The 15342-nt window shown below is 39.3% G+C and overlaps 1 protein-coding gene across 4 annotated transcripts in view; it reads right to left on the reverse strand.

Moving 5' to 3' along the window:
- The window catches only part of COL11A1 (collagen type XI alpha 1 chain), a 164754-nt gene that overhangs the window by 104733 nt on the left and 44679 nt on the right, over positions 1-15342 (reverse strand). Inside the window, exons 6-11 of one of the 4 annotated variants that reach the window (XM_064455617.1) lie at positions 7629-7745; positions 7211-7357; positions 6924-7019; positions 4521-4766; positions 1858-1920; positions 248-289 (exon numbers count right to left, since the gene is read on the reverse strand). In XM_064455617.1, coding sequence (XP_064311687.1) covers positions 248-289; positions 1858-1920; positions 4521-4766; positions 6924-7019; positions 7211-7357; positions 7629-7745 — 711 coding nt within the window. The remainder of the gene's footprint in view (positions 1-247; positions 290-1857; positions 1921-4520; positions 4767-6923; positions 7020-7210; positions 7358-7628; positions 7746-15342) is intronic. The other 3 variants (XM_064455620.1, XM_064455618.1, XM_064455619.1) reach the window with 3 other exon arrangements.

Below are 15342 nucleotides of genomic sequence, written 5' to 3' on the forward strand. Positions count from 1 at the left end.
GCAGCATACTTTTTTGTCTTACAAAGATTTATAGCCAACATTCAGAAGTGTGATTTTTACGTGCGCTCAGCTTGTAGCATGCTGTCACCGAAAACGCTGGCGATGACCGTTTTTACTAAAAACGCTAAGCCCAATACACCATTTGGGAACTATGATAAGACCAACATTAACTGTGTTAACTCATGATCACCAAAGCACAGCGAATAAATCAAAGGCAATAAAAGGAAATCGTGATTAAGCTACTTACAGCAGGTCCTCTTGGTCCTGGTGGTCCTTCAATGAGCATACCCTAGGGGGGGATGAAAAAGGTATTACTGGTCGTGTCTTGGAGAAAAATATGAACCATCTCTTTAGCTGAACTATGAACTCAACATTTCTTAGTGCTTTGATAAACTTTTCTGGGGATCTTCTCTCCACAGTTACTAGAACTGGAATCTGAATTGCTGTGTGGCTTTAGAAGTGAGAAAGACTTCTAGGCTGGAGGGATCTCATAGTACTGGATCCAAAATATTTTTTTTTTTAATGCTGTGAAAGAATTTGATGTGAAGAGCTCTGGCCATTTCTGCATTGTGGGTCTTACAGCACCTCCTGGCTCCTCTTTTTGAATGCAGACACTAGTCCAAATTCTAGATCACGGTAAGACCTCCGAATACAGGCTCCTCACTTGTATTTGGCTTCCCATAGGAAGGAGGACTGGGCAACAAGCTCGAAGCTAGCTGTAGTGAACTCCAGCAACGCTGGAGATGGGCAGCGGATACCTCTTCAGTATTAGGGATGTAAACGGGCTGCATCTTGCTATGGTTTAAAAAAAAGCCATGCATGTTATGAGCTAACATGCTCTGAGCTCCTTCACAGATGATGACTGAGAGGTCACAGTCTTGACTTGTACTTGTTCGTTATTGTAGTCCTTTAACTTTGGTGATCAGCAACTTAACCCAATGCTAATCCTGGGGTAGGAATATAGAATTAAAGGGGCTTTTGGAACACAGAATCCAGACCTTTGATATTTAGGTAACAATGACACATCGCAGTATCTTATCAGGCTTTGACTTAAACTAATTTTTTCCCTTGATATTTCTGTACCTCATTTCCTATGAAATAAAAACTAAATTAAACTTCAATTTCTATTTGGGTCCAATATATATTTGAAAGCAGTCCTTGAAAATTCTAGAAGAGTAAACCACACTGGCATTCAACTCCTTCTACATATTAAGTAATCATTTATGTCTTCTTTTAAATGCAGTTACCTTTTTATTTCTAACCATCAAGCATGATGCTACAGTGAACCTCTGCCCTACTGTAAAAGCACTTCGTTTCTATACTACTATCTGGAGTTGAGAAAACTTCTGTGCGCTACTGATCCATTACTGTGCTTATGACCAACTTGTAACCTCCAAAGAAAGTACTTAATTAAACTTTCAGCAGTTTGGTTTTACCAGCACAGGTTAAACACAGGAGCATTGAATTAACTTCTCAGAGGGACTTCCTTGCCCTTGTTGAAAGCTGCGGTTCCAGCGTTACCTGTGCCTAAGGTGGCAGCTATCTCTGTAGGTCTGTCCGAGCTGTAGTTACTAAATGGCCTGAAGAGCAGATCTATGCTCCGATTTCCTCTGCACAAGAATTCTCCTTGTTTTAAAGAACATGTGGTTAGTCCTTTGTGCAACCGAAAGAGAAGGCTGAACAGGCTACTATCCGCTATCTCACTTCTGCATCATCCACGCTGCAGGTGATTGTTTCAGAGATCAAGGATAAGGTTAGTGCCATCCTATCATGAACAACATGGTTTGACAATGATGTATCAACAGTGTACATATGTTATATAGCGCTAAAGAAAAACTCACCCACATCTGTACTTACAGGCTCAATCACAGCTGGTTCTCCCTTTTGGCCTTTTTCTCCATAAGCTCCATGTCCAGTCACCTGCCCAGTAAAAACAGCCCCAAAAATGAAAATAAGTAAGTAGAGGGTCTAAGGACCTGGTACAATAAAGAACTAGAGCAACCTCTAACTGAAAGCTAAAGCTGGAATTGATCAGTGCTACAAAAAACACGTCCCAGGGACAAACCATACAATCAAAAATATTTAATACGTGAGAAATGGAAAATGCAAAACCTGCATGTGCGCGTTTCAAATTACTGGGTATTGTCCATTTGTAGTTTTTCCAATGATGTGCAAGAGTTTGAACCCCATGGTTTGCTTTAGGACTTCAGACTAAGAATCTAAAACTTGTGTGTGCAAGTCACAGAGCTGTTTCTTTTCTTGTCTGAATGGACATTTGCTTGGCAATTAACAATGACTCTTCGTGGCTTTCTGAGTTAAGCAAGCCTAAAGTAAGCTGGAAAAAAAGATCTCTTGGTCCCATATGGGCAGTGCCTTTCAAGCTCCTAATTTTTTTCATTAGACATCCACAACATGTAAATTAGTCTGAGAAGAGTCTGTGACTTCATGGCATAAGCGGGAATGGAGTTAAGTGCCATTGTAAACATGAAATGGTATTTCATGGATAGCCAGTTCTGCCTCCTAACTGCATGAATTGCCATCAACCACAAAATTCTTTTAGGATCAGCTCTATGGGAAGTTTTGGGCTCAGGATTAAGATAACAGAAGTACCGAAAACAACAGGTGAATAACACATGCTAATGGCAGAACACAGACAGATTTGAGTTTCACACAAAGAAGAAGAAACTGGTTTTTTTTTCTTCAGACCAGGAGGTTCATATTTTCCTTCAGAAGTACCTCCCTTGATAGCTAACATATCCACCACAAACTAGAAACTAAATTCAGCTATCATCAGATGAAAATTTGAAATGCTTTCATTTCAGTAGAATGATTCCACGTTTATACTAAAATAGCTGGGGATTTGAAAATGTTCAGGGTAATGTTACAGTATTTCAATATGAAATATTTTGGAAAGGAGAAAGATAGATATAGATCCATGGCTTGTGCATTTTGTATTGATTTATAAAGGCACTGATCTCACTAGTAGTGATTCAATAGTTCATAAAAGTCAAGTAGCAAGAGGTATAGAGAAAATATGTTTTATTACACTAATGAAAATTGGTTGTAAAAAATTACATCAGGTCTCCGTCTTTGGAAATATTGCCCCTTTTTTGAAAGTTTCCGGGTACTGAGGACTTTCCATCTTGCCCTTTTTATGAAAGGTAGAACTTCACTTGTTCCAAATATATTCATATGTCAAAGGAAAACGATATGATGTATCTGGTTCAGCAGATGAGAGCTGTAATAAAGCTGGCACCGATCAGAGCCTGGGTTCTGATTCAAGCTTCCCGACTCCTTCGGTTTTGTGGCAAGGCAATTTAGGTTGAAATTTACACCAGGGGATAGAGTCTACGCAGTCATCTGCTTAATGCAGGCACAAATGGTGCCTTACGGGCTCTTTGCTTTGCAGATAATCTGACCTTTTCTGTGTCATTCTGCCACAGTGTCCCCATCTGTGCTAGAAGGAAAAAAGTAAGCTCGTATCACATTGCATAGATAAGGATCATTAAAAAATACAATGACCCCAACAGGGTTTAAAAGGAGTGATAAATGAAATCCAGAAGTATGGGTTTCAAGGTTGGCAGAGAAAAGCAACCTCACAGCATTTGCTGTTATTTCTTGGATCCTTTGTAAACTGAAGTTTGGACTTTGTGAGGAGAAAATAAAGATAGGACTGAGCAAACAGGGCAAACAAAATTCTCCTTTCCTACTACATTCAGGGCCTTCCCAATTAAAAGTCCAAACGGGAATTAATTTTGCTTCCAGTCTTAGTTGTATTAATTTTCTTTGCAGCTTCCACAGTCTGGTAAACTGGTAAATGAGGATCTTGGCACAACTAAAGGAAAATTAAAGCCTTGCTGTTAAGCCTGTGATTAAGTCAGAGGGAAAGAGAGAGCTATAAAACACACAAAAAAGAGCATGATTCACAGGATCCACCATGTCATCCTATCTTCTTTTATATATACCGAGCTGTTAAATCACTCCTGCAAGGTCATAAACCTGTCACCATTGACTAAGCTGAGTTTCATGAAAGGGTTCGGACCTTCACCTTCCCACTCAGGAATTTTCTCCTTGGAAAGCAGCAGAAGCCATAGGGTTCTAGACACTTATATGCATTTCAACTTCTTAGGGTAATCATATACAAATCTCAATTACAGTACTTGCACCTGCATTAGAACTTATGCTCTTTCCAGCTTTAGCTCTAGTTTAGAAAGATTTTTTAAAATTGTTCATTTTTTTATTTATTTTTGGAATTCCACCTCTTCTTTCCTTTCCCTCCCATCTTCAACCCTCCCTTATTCCCTTCACCAAAAGAGACAAAACCCCTATATTTAACAAAAACAAAAAGTTCAGGATTACTAAAACAAGAGGATGGGCCTGATCCAAGCCCAACCAAAAGTGAGACTATATCTAAGATGTACAAGGAGCTCTGGATCAGGCTCTGTACAGTTCTGAGACTGTACAACAATAAAAGAATCACTGAATTAAATTAATCTGCATTATGCCTTCCATCAACTTACGCTCGTTTCTGTGATATCGGTCTCTGCAGGAACACCTGGACCAAACTCCTCATTAGTGGAATCGGTTGGTTTCTCTTCATATTCTTTATATTCATAAAAATCATATTCGCCTAAATCTCCATCTACCAGCAGATCAGATTCACTGAGGTCTACTCCTCTGCTTCCATATCCAGTTTCCTCAGTTTTTTTATCATAATCCTCTCCAGTTATGTATTCTTCAGCAAATACTTCTTCAACAGGATTTTGCTATTCGTATCAGTAGCAAAGATTTGGGAATAGGAGGAATACGTGAGTTACTGTTAGTAAAGCAACATAAGCATATGCTGATCCACCGTGACGACTCGTCAAAAGAAAGAACAGTAGAACTACAGCATATTGTCTTTTAATTAGAGTCTGAAGGAAGGGAAGTCCGGCCTTTCAGAGCAATTAAAAGATCTTTGTGTGAGTAGTACAAAGTAATGCTTTCATACGCTTTTTTTTAATTATTATTTCCAAAACCACTGAATTCAATGTGCACTGCTTGCTTCGTGTTACTTTAGTGCCAAATATAGCTAAATTTCCCTGCTTGGTTTCACACTTACAAGTATTCATGAATGAACATATGCACCACAATGAGCAGTGAATAAATTCAGACCCTTTTACAGCGACAACTTCAGTTAAGCCCAGCCTTCTTTATGATTTTGTGTCTATAACTACCAACACTGAGCTAAATGTTTCAACTTCTTTTCCCTTGTCAATGATTTTGAGGTTTATTTATCTCTCAAAAAGTCATGCTTCGTGTTTATCACAGCATTTTATATATTTTTTGGCAGAGTCAAATTCCACCTGCAAAACTCAGACCAATTTGAACATCTCTGAAATATAAGCTTTCATCTTCAAGAATGTAAACTGTCAAACCAAGCAACCAATTTACAAGCACCAAAGCCGTTTAGAAGAATGGTATATTTGAGATGTACAAAACCATTTGGGGAAAAAAAAAAAGAGGATTGCTTTGCTCTGTTACAGAGGTCTCTTGAAAGGATAATTTTGAAAGATATCAAAGTTCAGATATTGCAAATATGGGATGGATATTCTAGATGGCCAGACAAGATGAACTAGTACGATCTTTAAAAAGATATTAAAATGCTAATCAGCATCCACAGCAATTAAAAATATCTGGATCTAACCGTGATATTGAAATATGTTGCAATTAAAATAGCAGGCCAGATTCTAATTTAACAGTTCCATCAGCTACAGGACAATTACTTCTGCTGTACAGCTAGAGTAAATGTGGATCTCAACCAATTTCAAGCCAAATTTTGCCTTTATGCAGAACTGCTTTCACTAGGGAAAGCATTTGGTGCTTTGGATCTACCTCATAACGACTGCACTGTTGTACAACTGGCCTATAATTGCCCAAGAAACAGAACAATTTAAATATGCCTCTGTTGATCAACTTGTGAGAAGGAAACAGGAGATCTAACACAAGAACAGCTTACAGTAGAATGAGTAAAATGTATCTTAATTCACCTTCCAAGATAAATAGCAGGAAAACCAAAAAAACAAACAGGGACTCTCTGTCTCTTTTCAAATGTTTGGGGTGGGGGTCAATTTTGTACATCTTTCAAACAATATATCTTCATTTTGAAAGAAAAATTGAAAATAAAAGTGAAAACAAAGTTTCTGATAATCAGCCATCATTTTCTAAAACTAGCATTAATTAATATGCAGACATATTAATCAACACTGGCTTTAGGTGTAGCAATCTTAACAAAATAATGTTTAGGCTTGTCATTGTGGCTTGCTAAAAACGCGGTTTTTAACATGAGTCAAAATAATCATTTTACCTTTTTGTCAGTTCAAAATACAATGTTTTGTAGAACCTCAGTGAAAAGTAAATGATTTGGTTTAGTTAGCTGAAGGACTATTAAAAGGAAATGATGGCTCCTGGCTCAACTTCAATACACTGCTATGGTTGCAGCCATTCTTTGTCTTGCGTTAGGCTCTTTTTATGCCACCTCTTAAAAGTTACAGGAAAAATTCGAGACTTCACTTCCTCTTAGATTAGGACTATGTCTAGTATTTAACCCAGTTTATACTAGACATAGCTCCAGTCACATCCGCACCGGATGCAACAACCCTGCAGTTCCCAGCATATACCACTGATGATTTCCAGAATGAGGAACTCTCCAGTCTAAAGATTCAGCAGATTTCTACAGAATTAATGGGAATTCTGCCCAAGAAAATAGTAGGTTCTGATATTGGCTGAGAAGGCATAAAACTGCATTAATTGCTGTTATATAGAGATATGTACATGTACAGAGATGCACGTTCATCCGTTTAAAATGTGTTTGTGCTTTTTTAATCGGTGACACCTGGCGAGCAAGTATTTTTGCCTGTCATTTTCTCAAGAGTCCTTATTACCTCATTTGCTTCAGTAGCTCTGGAGGGAGCCTCGGTCTGGGGCCCATAGTCGTTTTCAGCTATGCTATACTCTTGAAATCCATCAACAACGTTTACCTAGTATGAAAGAAAAGGTACATCGTTAAAAAGAATCCTGCAGGAAAAATTCGAGAGGTATCACTTTTATTCAGGTTATGTTATTAACCAGACGTATTCATCTAGTGGGGTTAGGTATATTTTTTCTTATTATCAGAGATCTTCCAGTCTTGGCCTGGGAAAGATCTTGATTATTTCTTGGCTACCTTTACCCCTAGTTTGCCTTTTGTTGCTGCTTGATAACTTTTCTTCTTCTTGGATGCATATTTTTCAGATTTTTTTGTTGTGGCCTTTTGGGGTTTGTCCTTTGAGCTAGCGGCCACTGTCCTCTTCTTCTTTTTGACCATGGCTTTCTTCTTCTGCAAACGTTATGAAAGATGGAATGGGAAAACATAAATAAAATGAAAAGAGAACTGAGAAAGCATGAACGAAAGAAGGGTAACCAAATGTGAGATGAATGCTGTCAGCCATGAGACCTTCCATCTCTAACTGAAAGCAAGTGCTACAGCTACAGAGTAAAGAAATGAGTGAAAGGAAAACATTAAGCTTATATAGAGAAGACACAAACTGACAAACCATGTGGTAGGGGACAGCTGGACACCACACAACAAACAGATCAGATTCTGTTACCTCTGTTTGTGCTACTGTCTCTTCGAACAGTGGGGGTCCCTCTGTTACTGAATCAGTGTCTTTATAATCTGCATCCCCATACTCATAGTCATACTCGATAAAATCTTCTGGTGCGTACTACATTGCAAATGGAAAAATATCAGGCATTCCCGTGTTAGTGGTATCAAACTAGATTCGCAATACTGGAAAGCATCTTAACCTTTACTTAGGAGTAAAGCTTAAGAAAATTAAGGTAGCATGAACAATTTGATACAGTTATTCATTTGGAGAAAAAAACCCAATGTATTATTTCTTTCAGAGCACAATGCAAAAGTCATAAAAAAACAAGTAGTGGTGCCAGGAAAAAACTCTCTTTATTGGACTGCACAGAAGAATCAACTATACTTTGGATTTCTGGGAGCACCAATTGACCTTTGTGAAATCACGTCTTTAATCTTTGAATTGCAAATAATGCCTCATTTCACCTACACTCTTTTACCTGTGTTGTTTTCAGGTGACCAGAAGAGTGGAGAGATGCCAATAGCTGACACGAATAGGGTAAATAATTTCCGATGCAGGAAAGTGGCCACAACTCACAAGTAACCATGGCTATCCTCCTCCTGTTTGCTGGAGAGTTCTCAAAAGCAGGGCAGCTCCACAGTATGCATTGCCTAAGCAAATGCTTCACTGGTATAATTTCATTTAAAGGTCAGATCCTCAGCTGCTGTAAACTGCTCCATAGCTCTGTATCTATAATAACTAGTATCAAATGAAGAGTTGGCCCACAAAACTTTTACAAGAGCAAACAGGTTTAGAATTGGCTTGTGCAATGTTGTGAACATGACCTAGGGAGCCAGGCACTCCTGAGCTGTAATCTTGGCTGTGCCACGAAGATACTGCTCTAGGTATTCGGTGCACCAAGGGCTACTCATCACGCCTAAGAAAGGGCAGCTCTAAACTGTCTTCCCACTCCCATCGTGCTTGAAGCTACAGGAACTGGTTGGTCCTTTACATTAAAGCAGTCCCATGGCTGCTACCAACTCCCTTACGTCCCCAGGGAGCCAAAGGAAGGTGGAAGTGTGGCCGGAGCCTGGCCAAGTGCCTGCTTTGCCCTGTTTCGGAAGAAATATTCTGATGTGCCTCATGTGAGCTGGCCACTTCTGAAATGGCCTCTCTCCTGTCACAAGCCAGCGTCACAGTCTGTAAAACGAAGACAATGTCTGCTCGTTTCATTAGACTGCTGGGAGGAGTGGTACATTACATTGCCAAACGACTTTGAGGAGTCAGAGAAGTCACAAATATCATCAGCATCAGAAAGAGATTGACAGTTTAGAAGAAATTGTAAATGAGATTAAAACAGAACTCCACGGTCCAAAATATATTCTACCACGTGACCAAATTACTAGTTTAACTGTTTTCCCCGGCAAAGCTTTTTGATACAAATCTTGTACTTATGATTTTAGTGCGCCAAAAATACAGAGAAGTTGATTTCCTCGGGAAGGGTAAGCCTAACACTGCAAGGCCTTAATCACTTAAAAACCCCTTTATATGGGCTTCTGCTCCTTCACGCCCATGACTCCTCTGAGCCCTACTATGAGCAACAGCTTCTCTTAAAAAGAAGATACAGATCTTTTTAAGAAGTCAGATGCTTTTTATTTGATTATCCTTTTGACTATTTCTACAGCCATGCACATACAGCTTGGTTAGTCATGAGATTTGATAAACATCTAGAAACCTCTAGTCCAAAACTACATTGCACATCAATAGGAGGACATCAAACCACACTTAAATCACAAAATGTTTATCATCTTAGGCGGAGAATAGCCTCTCTGTGAAGTACACGGGCACTTCATATCTGCCTTTATATACAGTAAGCAATGCTTTGATTTCATCAGTGGTATCATTGGCATCACAGAAGTAAGTTGATTCCATTTATACTTTTCAAAGCCAGCAGCATTTTAGACTTAAACCCGGTGAGGAATATGTGATTATCTCTCCCTGGTCAGTAAATTAATATTCGGCCCTAATCCCAGTGAAGTCAATGAAGCACCTTTGACTTGTGCATGGAATTGTCCAAGGGCCTCATGGGCAGCGATGATACATTTTTACAGATGTGTAAATGCATAAAAACATGTTTTCTGGCTTGTGCAGTTCTGGAAATGCAACTCCATACAACCTGCTTCTAACGAAGCACGCCACTGACATCCTGAAAAGAAAACACAGCGACAAGTTTCTAGGAGACCACAAGAAGGAAGCAGAGGAAAGAAATATCCACATGGATGGCAACAGCCGTTTGAAACAGTTACAGAAGAGCATTGAAATTGCTGCATTTCTTTGGAAATGATAAAAATGTGTGCAAATACATAAAATACGATTTGCTAATCTTCTGTCAAGAAGTCTCTGAAAACTAGGTTGATCTACAAGGAGGAAAAAAAAGCCTTTAGTGGAATTTACCTTGTCAAATTCAGCCATCCCGCCTTACCAGTGACAACCCGTTGCACACTTTTACATGCCGCCTCAGCCAAACGGCACGAATCAAACACCCGGCTGGGTAATTTTTACTGGTACCAAAACAGCAGAGGCTACATTATCCAATATCTTAAGGGATAAGTGGAGGTACATTTTGGAGAGACTCGCTGCTTCGTTAGCTGGATTTAGATTTAAATATGCTGTTAGGAGTTTGTTTTAATAACTTCCAGACATGTAGATTCCTTTTTAGTAAGCACCGTAGACCTGTTCTGAAACTGGAAGCATTCATTCCAGCATTCATTCTGACCAATTAACAATTAAAATATAACTCTGGGGTGCTCAGTATTGTAACTGTTTTTCAAATCTCAGTAGTATGGCTTCCCTCAAGGTAAGCTGAATGGCTGTGCTGAATTGTGCCAACTATGCGACTAATAAAGTTACAGCAGTGGGTTACTAGGAGTTCTTCAGAGGGCATAAACTAAACAGAAATGTCGACTGGAAAAAAAAAAAACAAAAAGAAAGGAAAAATATGTGTGCCAAGTATGTTAGTATTAAAAAAGAAAGTGGTGAATAATTGATATTTATGCTAAGATCTGCCAGAGGCATATTTTGGAAAGCCAGACATTTATGAATGAGAACTAGAAAACAGTCAAACAAAAAAGCATGAGTATATGGAGAGATCTATTGCATCATGCATAACCAGAGAGAAAATGCTTTACTTTTGGGTACTGTGCTTCACTATTAAAGAAATGGAACTTTCTTGACATATGCAAAATATTATCACAAATACAGTGGTACATTTGGGTTGCAGGGCTGTGCAGGCACACAGACAAAAAGAACCGGAGTGGATGAGAAGTGGGGAATGCCAGTTTCCATGCTGGGATCAGATTACTGCCAAGCAAGTGAAGATCTTCTCCATGGACTTCTTTTTTTCCTTCCTTTTTAAGAGCACAGTATCAGAGGGGTATTACACAAGTTCTTGAACCTACAAGCTAGGACGTGTGGCCACCATGCCGAAACCATATTCAAGTAGTTTCTAATTGGCAGTACTTTGTAGTCCCCTGGTACATATTCCAAGTGGGAATATGCAGTAGCCCTAAACTTCCTGCATAGAAAGACCTTATTCATAGCAATCCTTCCCTTCCAGGCGTTTCTTTCAGAAAGACCAGCAACCCTAGCCTTTCACACCAGCCGAAACAGGGAGAACATGTTTTGTACCGTACTGCACAGGTCCTGTTTCAACTAGTGAAATATAGGTGCAAGATCTTCCACCTGTATCTCCTGAGGCACCATCTGTCCAGATGGAGGAATGCATCTCTACACCCCTAACTGGTGTAAAGATGTACTTCAGAAATATGATTTACTCCACCAGCATGATATTATCAACTCAACCTGAATAAAGGCTGTTTTTAAGATGAGAAAACAGGACTGGTAAAGGACTGGCCAGTTAAATGAGGGCTAAACTGACAAATACCAGGAACAGATTTAACGGAGTGAATGATGGAGCTTTACTCACTCGCCTGCTGTGAAGCTGGCGACTCACGCCTACCCTGCCATTAACAGTCAGGGCTAGATATGTGGCACATATCCCGTCTTTTTCTGGAGCTACTCAGATGACCAGAGCCAGAGGTACGAGCTGCTCAGTTTGAGGCCTCAACAAACCTTGAGAAAAGTGCCTGCACATTTTGGAAGCTAACATTTCTGAGTGCAAAACCCATGCTATCTCAGGCCTTGCCTGACTTCACCGAAGTTGGGGCGTTCACAAAAATCTGTCATGGTTGCACCGCTCATCGAAGGAAAGAGAGCAAGCAGACTCTTGAAAATACAGGTGAAAGCATCTAGAATTTCAGAATTAAGTAATGTAGATGGAAAAGTATCTCCTGCCACTTTCTAAATTTAGTCAAGACTACTAACTCTACCAGGAAATCAAAGCAGGGGAGAAAAGCAAGTATGGCAGCGATGAAGAGTGTAGTTGGAGAGAGCATCATTTGTTTTGTTAGCTACAGACCAAAGGAAGATATTGCCGGGCAGGAATGCAGCCAGACTATCAAGAAGCTGGAATGGGATTTAAAGGGGCATTCAGCTTGTGGATCATTCTAATGATCCTTCTACGAGTACAGACTTAGCCGAGCACAAAATACACCTACCGCAGCTGTGCAGCATTACTTCAGTCCGGCTTGAGAGATCTATGAAAGCTTACCTAAACCCTAATACTGCTAGGTAATGGGGTGGTTACAGATCTGAGACAGCAGAGATGAGATTCACCAAGTGTTCGTAGCAGTAGCAAAATATTTACAACTGTATTAACTTTCCCAGTGATTTCACATGAATATCAAAAATATTGACTCAAAATTATAGCTTCAGCTTGGACAATAGCTGGAACTTGGTGAAGGGATTTCAGCTAAGAGACATCAGGTAACACATACTTCAAATGTGATGCAATTTTCTGTTGTTTTTCTTCTCTTGTAAGACCACCAATAGTTACAGAACAGCCATCCTTGTAATGAATATCACATATGACTGTTTTCTTAAAAATGAAAGGAAGAATAAAACCTGCTGTTTCTTGATGGGACAAAATCTTTCCACTATGACCTCATGCTTTCTTTACCAGACTGATTATATTACACTACCAGATCATCATGCAATTCCAATTAAAGAGATGAACTGTTTTCTTCATCAGATGAATTTTAGAAGCAGAAGATCAGCAGCATGCAAGGCCTCTTTCAACTGCGGAATGACTTAAATATTCTGAAGTCAGTCTTACTTTGAAAATTAATTCTTCTGCTATCCATACCCTAAAAACCTACCCCCATTCCAGGATGCAGATTTCAGCAGTTTTTGCTTTACCTTTCCAAATTACAAGGAAATAACAACCTAAATCTTAAACCAAAGAACTGTCGTAAACTTAATTTTTCCATTGCCTAAAGATTAGCTAAATCATCTAGCCAGCTGAAGAGGCAAAGATGACTTTGAAACATTCTAGGCCCGCTAACACTTCACAAAATGCAATAAAATAAAGGATGGCAAGGCAAAATGAGAGTTTCAAAAATCAGATGCAGTAAAGTAAATAAATAAGTGGCAGTAGATGTCAATCTTAGGACAGAAGGAAAGTTAAAAGATTTAAAAGACGGCCTCTTCTACCACATAGTCCTTATATTTTTCATAAAAGTGATAAAAGCAGGGAGATAAAAGGACATAAGAACAAAATCTTTAACTTCCAAAGATAGCCTGCGTCAAAAGAAAAACAAGATATTTAAGGTTCTTTATTATGTTAATTGCTTAAAGAAAAAGCCTATAAATCTACAGAAAGAGTGCTAGGAAGATCACTATTTTAGACACCTGCTAAGTTAGCTAACTGCAGTTCTAACCATGACATTAAACATGAAATTAAACGTGAAAAGAATTATCTTTTGGTATTCTTCAGAAAGCTACTCTTTCTGATCAGTCAAACACCTGAAAGGACACTAAATTAACAGGGTCTGAAAGGATACATGAGGCCTCCAAGCTGACATATTTTGGGGGCCATTTGCACCTTTACTTTACCAAGTTCATTTCATTAAAGGCAAACATTTCATTTCTTCAAGTAATCCATTAGTTTGGGATAGGTCCAAAATAAATGTAGCAGAGTTCCTTCGGGGAGCAATTTCTTCAGCAGAAGTCAGACAGCGTGATTTATTGGGCTGCCGAAGAATCTTCCAAGAGAAGATCTGAAAGCCTGATAGCTGAGTCCATTGAAAACTAGACCTGACGACGCTCCAGAAAATATACTGCCCAACATCAAGGAAAATGAAGACTGGCGAGGTCTTTCCCTGCTCTAATTTCTGTGAGCTGGCCAAGCATATGTGATTGAACTGGAACTGAATTTAATACATTTCCATTTATAGTAGAAAGGGTTTTGAAAACAAGACAGAGGCCAGACTATTCACAGGGTATTTATAAGAAAAGCACAGGTGTGTAACTTCCTTAGGAAAACTAATCCTGATAATTTAAAAATATAATTTCATCTCCACATTTGATCTTAAAACCGAATTGCACATTCGGCATGAAATAAAGGTAATGATTACTGAATTAATCTTAAAGATCAGCATGATTTTTTTAATACTCTGAAGAAAAACAGGAGAATAGGGCAAAATCAACAAAGCAAAAGACCCTTTTGTCCCAAAGACAGATGGCCAATTTGCCCCTGTGTTCATGAGCCCTGCAATGGCTCAGAAAGGCTGGCACCAGTGGCTCCAGAGTAACACAACCTGTCATTTAATTCTAACATTCAGCGAGTTACCCTGGAGCCACCGGTGCCAGCCATTCCGAGCCACTGCGGGGCTCATGAAGATACCATACTATTAACCATCAGCCTTTGTTCTGTCAAACTCTGTGATGGAAGGGCGACAGTCTAGTACAGAGAACTCACATCTCTCGGTCATTTCCTCTCCCTACTGCCTACCAGTTTACTTGTTTGCAGCTCTTTGCCCCTCAGTTTGTCTGCTTTCTCTACAGAAAAGCCCTCCAAAATTTGCAGGCCAGATTTTGCATGGTAAAATGACTGTGACACCAGAGTGAGATCATGCTAGTGCACTGTTCGAGTTACTTTCTAAAGTTCCTGGCCAGTTTGTTCTCCACTTAATTCTCTTTATCCAAAAGCTATTTAATTGCGCCAAACATTCTGAACTCTCTAGCAACCCTCCTCTGACATAAGACAATAGCATGCAGCCCTTAATGAATATATTTCAGGATACAATATGTTCCTCAAAAGGTCTGGCAACCTCCTCCTTGTTGTAAATCAATGACTTTGCTTGCAAGTTCCGAGAACTGACAGTTGTGCTCATCAAGTAACGACCTGCTTCGGTCCGGTTGGGAAGTACTCTCTCCCCCTTGCTGTGTTCAAATTTGAGCATTTTCTCTAATCAGATATTCTTTTGTTTTCTTCTAGAAGCAACTACAGATTCAGCACTATTTTTTAAGCAACTTGTAGGCAACACCTTTGTGGTGTAGCGACAACTGCTGAGGTCACCACCCTGTACTCAACAAGTTACAGAGATTCATACCTTGCTATTCACAAGCAAGAACAAGGATGACTGATGTACACTTCAATGAAAGCATGTTGTGAAGGTGGAAATAACCGATAATAACCAACAGAGTAAAAGGTGTGGATATCGCTATTAATCTGTTGCTTTCCCATTTTCAAATTTCAGACTGAATGACACTTAGGTCTGATGAAGCTGGAACAAAACAGAGGAATAAAAGCACTCCGTACCGCAATGTCACTCAC

This window comes from Phalacrocorax carbo, chromosome 6 (assembly GCF_963921805.1).
Source record: "Phalacrocorax carbo chromosome 6, bPhaCar2.1, whole genome shotgun sequence".
NCBI lineage: Eukaryota > Metazoa > Chordata > Aves > Suliformes > Phalacrocoracidae > Phalacrocorax > Phalacrocorax carbo.